The following is a 16,089-nucleotide window of genomic DNA, read 5'->3' on the forward strand; positions in this document are numbered from 1 at the left end:
ATCTACACTGTAAACGCTGTAGAGCGGCAGATGTTACACCACATGACATCGTCATGGCGACTAATCACAGTCATTCGGCGTGTTCTTGATCTAATGAGTGACGGATTTAAACGAGTTCCTCGATCCTCTCCGTCACTCTTTCACTCACGCAGCCGCGCCGCCGCCGAGTCCCGATGAAGCCCAGTTCACGTTTTCACCAAAACACACAAATCGGGGCAGAAGAAGTTTAAAGTTTGAGGGAGAAGTGCTGAGTGTGCGGCACCGTCTGGGCCGCTGATGTTGCAGCTGAGCTGCGGTGGGTGTTAATCTGAGCTGTGAGCTAATGGAGGGTGGATTAATGAGGAGGGGGTTATTCTGTTAATCTGTAATCTCTGCTTCAATGTGATAACGCCTTCCTACACACACACACACACACACACACACACTCGCAGCTGCTTCCACACACACTTCATTTAAAGTGCCGCTCAGCTCTGTTTGCTGCTCTTATCTAGTTTTTTCTTGTTACATACATCTACATATATATATGTGTGTAAATATCGCTGCTGTCGGAACAAAACCTTGTATCTCCATTTCTCTCATTTTTCAGTTTTTTACGTTCTGAAAAAGCCTAATGTTCTTTACATTCTGTGTAAATTTCATAATGAATGACCCAAAATAACTTGGAAAAAATTCAGGTTCCAATTGACTTTTGAGAGTTTTAATTGAAATTAAAGTAGTTTTTTCTTCTTCTCTTGTAAAGTTTTGTTCCGACAAGTGATACAGAATACTGTCGGATTACAGACTCAGACCGAGGTGTTTATTCTCACTCTGTTCAACAATCTGATGAAAATCTTCGTTTAAATGCTCGCAGCAAGTAATCCGATGCAAAATGATGCGTGGCGTAGCACTTGGAGTAAACGTTACCATGACAGCGAACATCACGTGAGGTCCAGTCGGCGCGCTTTAAACTGATGTCAGACTCAGGAAAACGTCCTTCACGTGTCCTTATTAAAGAAGGCCGAGAGGAAGACGTCGTGTTCTGAGACACATAAGCTGGACGTCCGTCCCACCGCCGTCTTTTAAAGATCAGAGCATGAACTTCGTCTCCTCTGCAGACCAGTTTCTGCTCCGCCGTGTTGAACGGTATGAACTCTCACTGTGACGCGACGCTCATGCAGAACGGACTGAAACTTTCCGATAGGGAATGTAATCGGATACAGGCGTTTACACGGATATTATTCTTCTATTTAATGGATTATTTACAGGTTTACCCACCTAGTGAGTAGCCACGTTTACATGCCCTTTACGGTGCTGTAGCGCTGTGGTGTGACGCTACATGTCTTTAATGAAGTCCAGCTTTGTGTCATTTATTTTTGTTTGCGCAGGACTGTGAAGCCCTATAGGCTGTCACTGAATACAACTTCAGCACAATTGAAGTTTTATGTAGTTTTTATTTTCTTTTGTTACACATCTGAACTGAGACACAGCAGTATGTGAGTCCATGTCTTATATTTGAGACTGCAGCTCCCTCTTTTTTTCAGTGTTGGACTTGAAAATGCCTGTTGTTCTTCACATTGTGTGTAAATTTTATGACAACTGGACCAAAAGAAATGACCCAAAATGACTTGGGTTCCATTGACTTACATTAAAAGTGAAGGATGTTTTTTCCTTCTCCTGTAAAGTTACCATTTTGGAGATACAAAAGTTTTGATCCGACAGCAGCGATATACATGAATGAATAAATGAATAAACAACAGACTGAAACGCCATCAGCTTTGAAATAACACAAGAGTTTAACATCACAGGAACATCATAACATCATAACACACAAAACAGCCTCACAGGAACATCATAACACACAAAACAGCCTCACAGGAACATCATAACACACAAAACAGCCTCACAGGAACATCATAACACACGAAACAGCCTCACAGGAACATCATAACACACGAAACAGCCTCACAGGAATGTCATAACATGCAAAACAGCCTCACAGGGGCATCATAACTCACAAAACAGCCTCACAGGCACATCATAACACACAAAACAGCCTCACAGGAACATCATAACACACAAAACAGCCTCACAGGAACATCATAACACATGAAACAGCCTCACAGGAACATCATAACACATGAAACAGCCTCACAGGAACATCATAACACATGAAACAGCCTCACAGGAACATCATAACTCACAAAACAGCCTCACAGGAGCATCATAACACACAAAACAGCCTCACAGGAACATCATAACATCATAACACACAAAACAGCCTCACAGGAACATCATAACATCATAACACACAAAACAGCCTCACAGGAATGTCATAACATGCAAAACAGCCTCACAGGGGCATCATAACTCACAAAACAGCCTCACAGGAACATCATAACACACAAAACAGCCTCACAGGAACATCATAACACACAAAACAGCCTCACAGGAACATCATAACACACGAAACAGCCTGACAGGAGCATCATAACACACAAAACAGCCTCACAGGAACATCATAACACACGAAACAGCCTCACAGGAGCATCATAACACACGAAACAGCCTCACAGGAACATCATAACATCATAACACGCAAAACAGCCTCACAGTAACATCATGACACACGAAACAGCCTCACAGGAACATCATAACATCATAACACACAAAACAGCCTCACAGGAACATCATAACACACAAAACAGCCTCACAGGGACATCATAACACACAAAACAGCCTCACAGGGACATCATAACACACAAAACAGCCTCACAGGGACATCATAACACACAAAACAGCCTCACAGGAACATCATAACACACAAAACAGCCTCACAGGGACATCATAACACACAAAACAGCCTCACAGGAGCATCATAACACACGAAACAGCCTCACAGGAACATCATAACACACAAAACAGCCTCACAGGAACATCATAACACACAAAACAGCCTCACAGGAACATCATAACACACGAAACAGCCTCACAGGAGCATCATAACACACGAAACAGCCTCACAGGAGCATCATAACACACGAAACAGCCTCACAGGAGCATCATAACACACGAAACAGCCTCACAGGAACATCATAACACACAAAACAGCCTCACAAGAACATCATAACACACAAAACAGCCTCACAGGAACATCATGACACACAAAACAGCCTCACAGGAAGAGAAATGACTAAAAAATCTGAAAACTAAAATGTAATCAAACAAAACTGCGCTAGAGAGCAGAGTTTATGCCTCGACTGCGGTTTGACCTGATTAAATATACATATTCCTTCCTTTTCACGTTCTCTCTCCTTACTTTTCTTTCGTTTTTGTTTCTTTTTAAGTAGTTTTCTCCTCTTTTGTCTCTATTTCTCCCTCAAACTGTCATTCTCTATTTTTCTCTCCATATTCTCTCTCATTTCTTTCTCTCTGTCTGTTTCTCTCTCTTTTCTTTCTTTTTCTCTTTCTTTGTGTTTATTTATCTCCTCTCTTTTTTGCCTCTATTTCTCTCTCAGGTTCTCTCTCTTTTTCTTTTTTGCTTACTTGATGCGACAAACTTACACACTGATGCTGTTTAGCCAAAAACCCTCGCCCTCCTTATTTTTCACTGTTTTGTAAAATCCACTCTCTTTTTACACAGAGTTAAAGTTTCACGAAGAACCGTGCGACAGAACTTCAAAACCGACCCGGTTCCTCTGTTCTTCGTTACTGATGTTTTACTCAGTAACTTCAGAGGAGGAAGAAGCACCGTCAGTGTAAGGAAACTGATATAATACTGACACAGTTTAAAGGGCAGTTTTTTTTTTCAATTATCATGAGAAAAAAAAGCGACAAAAACGGAGGCAAAACTTTGTCCCGACAGCGATGAAACGTAGTTTATGATTAAAAAAATGAATGAAACACAGGTGCTGTCGCGCAAAAACTCTTTTTCTTTGTCATTTTTTACTTTTTTGCATATTTTGAAAACTGAAGTTTCCGTTTACATTAAACTTCATGATGAACAGCCCAGCAGAAACGATCCACAGTTACTTGGAATAAAGTCGCGAAAGTGATGATATTACAGACTTGACAATGTTCGTTATTAAATTTCTCTCTCTCTCTCTAAATGTCACATTACTCTCTTCCCCCTAGTGTGTGTCCACGATTGTGTGCTCTTGTACTGCTATACTTGTAAGGACCCTATGTCCTCACTATGTTAGGACTAAATGTAATTCTTGCTCAAGTGAGGACATTTTGCAGGTCAAAAATCACATATAGTCCTAACACAGTGAGGACATGTTTACTTTACTGAGGACAGTAAAGTTACATTAGAAAAAAGGAAAAGCTTCAAGTCCATCCAACATTCATCTACACCAATAAATCAAACCATATATTTTAGCAAGTAAAACATCTTAAATGTTGTCAACATATCTAATATTTCTCATGATGAGACAAATTATATTACAAGATCATTAAAACCTGCACTCTTAAAAAAGGTGAGGGTTCTTTCGTAAAGACTAAAGACTAGTTCTACATAGAATTTTCACAATATTTCATTCTTGCCATATCGCCCAGCTCTACCACTGTGTTGACTAAAATAAACTCGGTTACCACATGAAGTCATTATTTAGGCTGAACTGACCAGAATATCTAAAAATAAATGGTAGTAATATTAATAAAAAAGCCTTTAATGGTCTGAATAATGTTGCAGCTCATTTCTCTTCTCAAAGTTTTTGTGGGCTCATTTTTAATATTGTATCTCTAACAGTGTTCTGTGTTGAAATGGATCTGTTTGTTTTCCTGTTTATCTGTAAAAAAGTCTATTTTTGTATAAATAGGAACATAAAACGACTCAAATTCTCAGTTTGATAACATCCACAATAAACTCGATAGTTTATCACGGTAACGATAGAATGAGGTTGTATTACACACCACTAACACACACACACACACACACACACTGACTCACACTCACTCACACACAGGTCAGCAGGATAAATAAACATTGCGGAATTTGAGAAAACACACTTTAACTGGTGTAAAACCACACACTGCTGTTTTATCACCTGCACTCTCTCACACACACACACACACACGTTTGTCTTGCTGTACATATGAGGACATCCATAGACTTCTGTTGATTTGTTAATGTAGCTAAATAATACTACACCTAAACCTAAACCCTAACTTTAACCTCAGTCTCAGGCTCTTTTAGTTTTCTTTAAAAAAGTAATTGTGGTGAAAACAACACATGACAAAAATTTCATATCACTATCATAGTGAGGACATGGGGTCCTCACAAGTGTAGCACTACAAGAACACACACACACACACACAGAAAACGTTCCTGACGTGTTTTCGGTCAGGCGTCTGGAACAGATACGACTTCTTCATCCACATCGTTCTCCACTACACTCACGTTTTACATCTTTTTATGCACGAGTTAAACTCCACACACACACACACACACACACACACACACACCTATATATATACACACATATATACATATATAATATATACATATATCCATCATATATAATCCATCATATATTAAAGCAATTAAAATATATATATATATATATATATATATATATATATATATATATATATGTGTGTGTGTGTGTGTGTGTGTGTGTGTTTTTAATTGCTTTAATTTATGATGGATTTTTCCCAGAGCTGTAGCTCATTAACCACAGAGGCCATCAAATCTCCCTCACTGTATTCCAGTAACTCCTCTGAAGCTCATATCATTCTATAATAATCTGCACATATGAGATATTATACATCTACTCAGTACGGCTGGGCAGGGTGACAATATATGTCATTACTGTTGGTGCTTGTAGTCAGAACAACGACAGCAAAATGCGTCCAGTTTAAACAGATTTAGAGCCAAAAACGGAGTAAAAATCCGTTGTTGATGTTATTTTTCCATCTTTTTTCTCTGTTCTAACTAATCAGATGTCTACAAAAATAACATTGCGGCATATTGTGTATTCTAAGCAGTGCATATTATATATTCGCCCACATCGAACACACAGACCTGCACTGTCGCTGCTGTCGGAAACAAAACCTCATATCTCAAATATCAAAGTGGTGATTTTACAGGAGAAGGAAAAAACCTTCTAATGCAAGTCAATGGAACCAGAATTTCTTCCGAGTCATTTTGGGTCATTTATTTTGGTCCATTCATCTTGAAAGTTACAGACAATGTGAAGACAGACAGGTACTTTCAAATTATGTCAAAAACTGAAAAAGGCAGTGATATTCACATATCGGCTTATTATTTTAGCCTTTTATTGTGTCCGTATTTTATTTGTTTCTTAGTTAAATACTATTTAACAGTGTGTGTTTGGTGTGTTTGGTGTGTTACATGTTGTAAATGTGCATGTAAATGTGAAATAAAGTGATTCTGGTTCTAATTTAACCAGGAAAGTCATTAAAAACGTATATAAGGCGCTAAAAAGCTTTTATCTCTCTCTTCACGGAACTGCTCAGACTGTGGCTGCGATTTCAGAGGAATAAACAGATCTGCCGTTCACAGCGTCCCGTTTTAAACCCACAACCAGCACGACTTCGTCACCGAATCCTATAAAAACCTCAATCCAGCTTCAGTCAGAGCTGCCGATTAGAGAAGAACCAGAGGAACCGCCTGAGAACCCGAGAGAAGACGCCGTAAAAGCGGCTTCCTAACACGAAACAGACGTTGGTGAAGCTTTTCGGAGCGTTTTAATACAAGAGCGCCTCTTTTTTGGAGCGTTAGCAGGGCAACTCCACCGATTTTCCAAAAATTCCTGCATTGTTAACCACTTATTACACACTGAGGCTCGTCACTGAGTAATTACAGGGGCTTCAGTGCAAACCGACTGAGCTATTCTTGGGTTTTAGAGGTTTGTAATAAAACGTTGGGCCTGCTGGTGGATCCTGGACATTTAAGGGGTTAAATATTTAGTGTATTTTTTAATCCAATCACTGTCCAGTGAAGCATTTGAGGCAAAAATGCCCCCCAAAAAAAACCTATTATTTTTAGATTTTCCATATTAGACACATATAATATTTGCCAGTTTGAGTTGATTGTAGTAACATTATAACTTTATTTATTTCTTTATAACTTTTATCTTATTTCTTCATTATTATTTTTTTAAGATCCATCACAGAAAGTTATTACATGAAATGGTTATGAATGCGCTGCACGTCTGAGACACTTTTGGGCCCAAAATGAATTTTTAAAATCCATTAACAGCAGAAAAGAACACGGAGTGCAAAAAAATATCTCAGCAGTGAAATCATCTCAAATCTACGTCTGATCATCTAATATTTCCCATGTTGAGACGACTGAAGGAATATTATAACGTTATTTATCTTATGTCAATGTTTTTTATTCATTTTAAGTCGTTTTTCTAAGTAAAATGATCGCTGTATTTGTGGATAATTGCGCTGGCTTCAAACATATTTCTTACAATAAAATGACCTGCCAGTTAAGCAAGATAGTTTTACTTAAAACAAGTGAAAAATGTCTATTAATAAGTTAAATCATCTAATTATATTCATATAACCATCTCAAAACTAGATATATTCCACAATGTCGACCTTTTTAAGATCATTTCATGTGTCAAGACATCATTCCTGCAGTGACGTCCCCAAAAAAACGTATATTTTCAGATTTTTGACTATTTTCCCATCATCAACCTTTAATATAAACTCAGAAACTCCTTGTAGGTTCACTGGTGGTTTTGGATAGTAAATGAAATGTATTTGTGAGGAACCTCCACGCAATGTAAAGGTTCTGGGGAGAACCCGTAAAAGGCCATTCCACCCATATTTCTTAAATTTTCTGCTTAATTCAGTGGTCAGGATGTGAGCAGAGCCGGTCGGAGCGGTTCGGTGAGAAACGCTCCGTTCTAGAGAAGCTTGCCGACTCAGAACCGTTCACAGTGGTGGTGATAGGAACCAGACGTCCACCTCTAAAAGCTCCTCACAGACAGTCGCTGCATGAAATGGTTCTGAATTCACGGCCTGATGACCGAGACGCTGATTTACGGTAGTTTTTTGGCCTAAAACACATTTTTACAGTCCGTTAATAGCAGAAAAGCACATTAACCTCAAAACGTCTTAGTCGAATTATCTCATATTTCCCATTTTGAGATGATCGTAGGAATATTCTGACATTATTTAACTTATTTTCTGATTTTTTTACTCGTTTTAAGTCATTTTACTGTGGAAAATGATCGCTGTATTTGCGGATAATTGTGCTGCTTTTTAATATATTTCTTACGATAAAATGACCTGCCAGTTTAGCAAGACAGTTTAACTTAAACCGAGTAAAAAACGTCTATTAATAAGTTAAATAACCTTATTTTATTCCTACAACCATCTCAAAACTAGATATATTACACATGCTGACCTTTTTAAGATCATTTCATGTGTCCAGACATCATTCCTGCAGCGATGTCCCCAAAAAAACCTTACTATTTTCCGATTTTCCACTATTTTCCATCATCAGCGTTCCATATAATCTCAGAAGACTCGTGTAGGTTCTCTGGTGGTTCTAAATGGTAAATATAATGTCTATATTTGTGTTGTAGTCATGGTGACCCCTGGTTCCCATCACCACCGCTGTAAAGACGTCTGAACCAGTTCACGTCAAACCCTCTGAATCCCTCTGATTACACCTCAAACGCTGAATTATGGGTGGAATATAGTAAAAATCAGCAGAATTCCCCGTTTAAGCACCGGAATCTCGGCTGTAGCGTTGCCCTGACACCGTGAGCGGAACTGAGAGAGTTTCTGATCACAGGTTTAAGATGAAGACTAGAAATAATGAGGTCAACCCAAAAAGCGTGATGATGTGGATTCACTCAGGACAGTGAGAGGTTTTATATTTTACTCATGGATCATGAATTATACATAACACACATATTTCAGGATAAGTGCATGCTTTATGCATAATTTACGAGCCACCAGGAAAATGTTTATTTAGATGTTGATTAAATTGGTTTATTTAATCTTGTTAAACTTTAAGAGCCTCAATCTCACAACTACACACCCCACATATTAGTTTCACAGAAGATACTGAATAATTTATAGTAGATACTGAATAATTTATAGTAAATACTGAATCATTTATAGTAGATACTGAATCATTTATAGTAGATGCTAAATCATTTTTATTAGACACTGATTAAGTCATTGTAGATACTAAATAATTGACTAAATAATTTATAGTAGATAGTGAATAATTTATGGCAGATACTAAAAAATTCATAGTAGATACTAAATAACTCATAGAAGATGTTAAATAATTCATCGTAGATACTAAATAATTTATAGTAAATACAGAAATATTTATAGTACATATTTGATAATTTATAGTAGATACTGAATAATTTATAGTACATATTTGATCATTTATTGTAGATACAGAATAATTTATTGTACATATTGGATAATTTAAAGTAGATACTGAATAATTGATTGTACATATTTGATCATTTATAGTAGATACTGAATAATTTATGTCAGACACTGGATAATCAATAGTAGACACTGAAATTCTTAATAGATACTAAATTCATAGTAGAAACTGAATAATTCATAAGACATATTGAAAAACTCAATATAGATACTGCAAAAAGTAATAGCACCTACTAAATCACTTCTAATAGATACTGAGTAATTCATAGTAAGTGCTAATATATTCATAGAAGTTACTAAATAATTTATAGTAGTTGTAGAAACTAAATAACGTATAATAACTACTGAACAGTTTATAGTAAATCCCGAACAGTTACTAATAACGTCTCCGTAAGTCTTACGATTTGTAGCAGGATGTTAAGTGTGTTAAGCTGAAGATGAGGAATGAAAACCCGAACGTGTCTAATCTGAGATTAGTTCTTGGCCCCCAGATTAAAGGCTAACCGAGTGTTTTCCTCGTGCGGCCGTTCGCTGCGTCCCTGTTTGAGTCCGAATGAGTGTTTGAGCTCGTTTGAGCTTCATCTGAAGCTCGTCTCGCGCCGTCGTGCTGCTCTTAACGCGAGTGTGTGCCGGGTGTGTTTTACAGGCCGGAGCTGAAGCAGCGCGAGAGCCTTAATTAAAATATTCCCCTCAAGTTTTTCTGCGAAATCAGAAACATGTGTTAGACCCTGGCGGGCCGCGGCGCTCGGCGTCGGTTTGAAGCCCCCACACAAAAAACACCACTGGTTTTAAAACCTGAGCTGGACTCACGCGTTCACGGCTATTAATGCTCTTTTTAACGTAATAATAAACTGCAGTTACATAATTACACACAATTACAAGGGGGTTTCTGCAGGAGAGCCACTTTTGGGTGGTTCTGTGTAAGAGAACCATCTTTTCTACGTGATGGGTAGATACAATGTGAAGGTTCTGGGGAGAACCCGTAAAAGGCCATTCCACCCATATTTTTAAATTTCTGCTTAATTCAGTGGTCAGGATGTGAGCAGAGCCGGTCGGAGCGGTTCGGTGAGAAACGCTCCGTTCTAGAGAAGCTTGCCGACTCAGAACCGTTCACAGTGGTGGTGATAGGAACCAGACGTCCACCTCTAAAAGCTCCTCACAGACAGTCGCTGCATGAAATGGTTCTGAATTCACGGCCTGATGACCGAGACGCTGATTTACGGTAGTTTTTTGGCCTAAAACACATTTTTACAGTCCGTTAATAGCAGAAAAGCACATTAACCTCAAAACGTCTTAGTCGAATTATCTCATATTTCCCATTTTGAGATGATCGTAGGAATATTCTGACATTATTTAACTTATTTTCTGATTTTTTTACTCGTTTTAAGTCATTTTACTGTGGAAAATGATCGCTGTATTTGCGGATAATTGTGCTGCTTTTTAATATATTTCTTACGATAAAATGACCTGCCAGTTTAGCAAGACCGTTTCACTTAAACCGAGTAAAAAACGTCTATTAATAAGTTAAATAACCTTATTTTATTCCTACAACCATCTCAAAACTAGATATATTACACATGCTGACCTTTTTAAGACCATTTCATGTGTCAAGACATCATTCCTGCAGCGATGTCCCCAAAAAAACCTTACTATTTTCCGATTTTCCACTATTTTCCGATTTTCCACTATTTTCCATCATCAACGTTCCATATAAGCTCAGAAGACTCGTGTAGGTTCTCTGGTGCTTCTGGATGGTAAATAAAGTGTCTATATCTGTGCTGTAGTCATGGCGACGCCTGGTTCCCATCACCACCACTGTAAAGACGTCTGAACCAGTTCACGCCAAACCCTCTGAATCCCTCTGATTACACCTCAAACGCTGAATTACGGGGGAATTTTGGTGGGATTGTCCTTCAAAGTGCTACAGAAGCTTTAGAGTCCATATAGAACCGTGAGTGGAACTTTTCAACAGTTATAAACAAACAGCGGCTTAAAGGGGATTTAATGAAACAAAAACAAACCACAGAGCCTTTAGAGGAAGATTAGGTCCGCGCGTTCTAGCTAACAGGGTTTAGGCCTCGGCCTGTCGTCTATTCCCACACACCTGAGACAAGTGGACAGGTAAACAGGTGAGCTGGACCCCCCTAAACCCCCCCAAGACACGAGGCCGAACTTGGCTTCACACAAAGCCGACGTTGTCTTCTTATTGGAATTACCCCGTTCCACCTTAAATGGTGCAGAAGTGACGTTCTGAATTATTCAATTCCAATAAGTGTAGCTGCATCATTTAAGGTGGAACTGAAAAACTCCAATAAGAAATGTAACCGCCGTAAAATTTAAGGTGGAACTGAAAAACTCCAATAAGAAATGTAACCGCCGTACCATTTAAGGTGGAACTGAAAAACTCCAATAAGAAATATAACTGCTGCATCACTTAAGGTGGAACTGAAAAACTCTTATAAGAAATGCAACGCCGCACCATTTAAGGGGGAACTGAGAAGTTCCAATAAGAAATGTAACTGCTGCACCATTTAAGGTGGAACTGGGACAGTCCAAAAAGACCTGTAGCTGACTGATGCACCATTTAAGGTGGAACGGGGAAATTCCAATAGAAAGACAACTTCACCTTGACCAAACATTGTCTTTCTTTCTCACGCGCACAGATACATCCAAGACCATCTGCCTCAAACCCCCCACCCCCACCAGCCCACCCCGCCCTTACCTGCTGTTGTGAGTGCTCCACTCCACCGGCTCCAGTATTTTCGCCTCGAGCAGCGCGAGGCTGCAGATGAGTGCGAGCGCGCAGCAGCAGCGGTGCAGCACGCGCCGCCCCGCCGCTCCCATCTCCTCCGCTCACGCGCACACGCACACCATCCCCTCCGCGAGCCCTGTGGATGCGAGCAGCTCCCGCGACGTCCGCCCGAAACGATGCTCGCGCGCACGATCAAAGCATTCGTAATTAAACTGTCCAGTCCAGGTGTGAAGCGTTGCTATGGCACCCGGACACTGGCCGCCACGTGCGGGCCGGTGACGGGAAGCTCTCGAGCCCTCGCGCGGCTCTCAAGACTTCAAAACGGCCGTCCACGCGCTCGTCCTGACGCGTGATCACGGGAAAAGGAGCCGCGCTGACCGAAAACAACAAACACCACGTGAACCAATAAGAAACAGACGTAAACGAATAACATTAACAACGATAACGAAACGAAACGATAATATCAAACAAAAATAAACGGATAAGAAACGATTAGAAAAGTGACCGGGTCCCCCTTAAAACTCACTCACAAGCCGCGCGCGAGGGACCCCATCGGCGACGCAGAGGCGGACAAATAAACAAACAAACAAAAACAAAAAAACAACAATAAACAAAAAAACTCAGAGGAACGGCTTTACGGACGGGAGCCCAGCGCGCGCCCGGGGAAGAGGGATTCCATCAGTGACGCAACAGCCGAGCCGAAGAAACAAAGTGACAAGCGGAGGAAAAATCCGTTAAAAGTTCGTTAAAAATTCGGTTTCATTTCAAAAAAAGAAAAAAAAAACCCAAAAAACTCCAACATTCCACGCGCGCGCGTCCCCCTGAGCCGCTCCGCGCGAGCCGTGTGCCGCGCGCTGCTAGGAGACGCTGCGTTCTGAGCTCGCTCTCAGCGCCAGCCTCGCGGCCACGCCTCCCCGCGCCGCCCCGCTCGGTCACAAGGCACCAATCACAGCGAAGCGTGGCGCGTCACCCGGGCCCCCCCCCTCAGCGGCCCGCCTCTAGCCCCGCCTCCAGTCACGCCCCCTCGTTCCCTCACAGGAGCCGGCGCAAACACGCCGACATACGTACGCGGAGCTCTGCGCAGAACCGCCGCCGCTTAAACGGCAAAAACGCAGCTTCGTCGCGTCTCTATCGCTCTTAAGGCCGCGCTGTGGTCTTTATATCAACTTCACGGCACGCATTTGCGCAGAAAATGAGCGGCCCGGTAGCTGCAGCTTTTCTTCCCGAGTGCTTCGTTTATTCCTCGCTGCTTTCGTCTGTGTCGTGTTCTGTGCTTAAAGCGCACGTTTACGAGCTGGAAGAGTCGCATTAAAGCCCTTTAAAACACAAATCCGTGAGAAAGTTAGAGAAAAGCGGGGCTGGCGCTGTTTAGGGGTTTTTCTAGTGGTCACTACCGCCCTCTATCGGCTGGAGCAGCAGCCCCAAGCGTGGAGACGCGAGGCCGCCACGCCTGCGCCTCAGCTCAGCTCTCGGTGTCTGAACAGCGCTTTTCTGCTCGGTGTGTCAACAAATCCCCCAAACAGGGTTCTTCTAAGGGTTCTTTAGGGCTTGGGATGGTTCCACGAGTTCCATATAGAGCCGTTCATGGTGAAATGGCTGATGGAGGAGGTGTCGGATGTGGTCCTCTCCAGAAGATTTTTCCATGTAAAGGGTTCTGTGTAGCACCAAAAAGGGTTCTGCTGTTGTGTGCAATGGCAACTGTAGCAGAACCCTTTTTGGTGCTATATAGAACAAGGTTCCTGTCTGTCCACTCCAGTCCAGCCACTGCAGCCAGTTCATGGATTTGTTTAAAATTTAAAAATTTTCTAATTTCTTTCCAAATTTTTAAGTTTATTCTATTTTACAAAAATTCTAAACTGTCACTCTGTTCTGTAGTTTTAAGCAAAGTTCGCTACTTTCTAAGATATTGAAGGGTGACTTTTACATTTGTAAAAGTTTTTTTTCTACTTTGTGTTTCTGTAATTAAAAAAAAAATTCAATAACATTTTTTTAGTTTTCAATTTTTTCTCCTGTGAAATTTTAGTTTCATTTTGCATTTCTATATGGACTTAAAGCTTTTTAGACCCAGAATTTCAGTTAAAATCGTTTAAAAGTAAATAACTTGGGGGGGGGTATAAACTTTTTGAAACATTGTACAACTTTTTAAAATTACTCTCTTTAATACTTTAAGCGTTATTCGACTTTTTATTTCTTTAGTATCGTTGTAACTTTTTACATTTTTAATTTTTTAAGAGTTTTTCTTTTTTACTTTCATGTGTCATTTTATTTTTTAAAATAAAGTCTTAACATTCGAATATTTTCATGTTATTTTATTTTTTTAACTATTTAAATGGTTCTATATAGACTTATATCTATAGGTAAATAGATTTTTAGACCTGCAAATTTCAGGAACATGTGTCTTTGAATAATTTCATGAACATTTTTAAACAGTGGGAGTCTGTCAGCGTTTTTAATGAATCATTCTGGCGTCGTGATGGTTAATTTGTCTGTTTTGTTTTTGGGGGGACAAAGTTCCCCAGGACGCTTTTATTAAAGACACTTTTAATGTCAGTGAGATTTTTTTCTGGTTTAATAAAGATGATAATAATGATCTAGAACTCGTGGTTCTAAATAGAACCATTCCTTTTACTAAAGTACATCTCTACTCCAGTCCAGGCTCTCCAGCCATGTCACGGGTTTCTTCCAAATTACAAAAATTTTAAGTTTATTCTATTTTACAAAAATTCAAAACATAGTTTGTGTGCTACCTTATAAGATTTTGAAGTGAGACTGTTTCATATTTTAAGTGTTTTTCTACTTTAAGTGTTACTGTAATTTTTAAAAATTGAGTTTTTTAGTTTTCAGTTTTTTCTCCTGTGAAATGTTCAAATTTGCATTTCTATATGGACTTTTAAGGTTTTTAAGAGTGTAGTTTACAGCGACAGCTGGCATCCTGGCGTTTGCTGACAGGCTTTATAGTCCCTCTGTATGAAAATATAAACCTGTGTATTATTGCACTTTTAATTTTAACTTTTAATCATATTTTATAGTCATATTCAACTAATGAGTGATTACAGATCTCTAACTATAGTCATTCCCTTCATTCAGTAATAGTAAAGAGTTAACAGGGTCGGTTTGGGTTATTGATAACATCTATAACATGTAATAATGATACTTTGTGATATTTTTGGATTTATTTTTTACAGAGTTAAAAACAGCGTGCACTGCTTGGGCATTCAACACATAATGTGTCACAGAAGACACAAGCTGTGGCTAATATAATCATTTAGTAATTACTTTTAGCTAATAATAGTAATTTTTCTCAACATGAAAACATTTTAAGAGGAATTCCACAAATTCTTTAAAATTTCAGCATCATTAACTGGTCAAGATGTGAACCAAGTCTACTGAGTCTGAACCGTTCACAGTGGTGGTGATGGGAACCAGACGTCCACCTCTAAAAGCTCCTCACAGACAGTCACTGCATGAGATGGTCAGGAATTCACTGCCTGATGACCGAGACGTTGATTTACGGCAGTTTTTTGGCCTAAAACACATTTTACAGCCCGTTAATAGCAGAAAAGCACATTCACCACAAAAAATGATATAACAGCAAGTGGAATTATCTCATATTTCCCATTTTGAGATGACCGTAGGAATATTATGACATTATTTCCTGATTTTTTTACTCATTTTAAGCCATTTTGCTTCGTATCACTGCATTTGCAGGTCATTGTGCTGCTGATATGATAGATTTGGGAAGATTTGGGAAGATTTTGGCCTCCGTGGTGGAGGAAAACGTGAAGAGGCAAAATAGGCCGCATTTCAGCCGATGGGCCCTTTTCACTAAGAGTCCGGGTTTAGGCGTTAGCGGGTGAAACGTCCGCTGAGTACGACTGCAGCAGGACTGATTACAAAATGCTGTAGTGGTGAAATAACAGGCTCAGACACTGAGCTACAACAGGCATTTAACCCACCCGTGAAGT

The 16,089-nt window shown here is 39.7% G+C and overlaps 1 protein-coding gene across 1 annotated transcript in view; it reads right to left on the minus strand.

Moving 5' to 3' along the window:
• The window catches only part of efnb1 (ephrin-B1), a 76,974-nt gene extending 64,006 nt beyond the window's left edge, over positions 1-12,968 (minus strand). The window contains exon 1 of the mRNA XM_017684699.2: positions 12,095-12,968. Coding sequence (XP_017540188.1) covers positions 12,095-12,216 — 122 coding nt within the window. The 5' untranslated portion in view covers positions 12,217-12,968. The remainder of the gene's footprint in view (positions 1-12,094) is intronic.
• Positions 12,969-16,089: the final 3,121 nt, after the last annotated feature.

This window comes from Pygocentrus nattereri, chromosome 23 (genome assembly GCF_015220715.1).
Source record: "Pygocentrus nattereri isolate fPygNat1 chromosome 23, fPygNat1.pri, whole genome shotgun sequence".
NCBI lineage: Eukaryota > Metazoa > Chordata > Actinopteri > Characiformes > Serrasalmidae > Pygocentrus > Pygocentrus nattereri.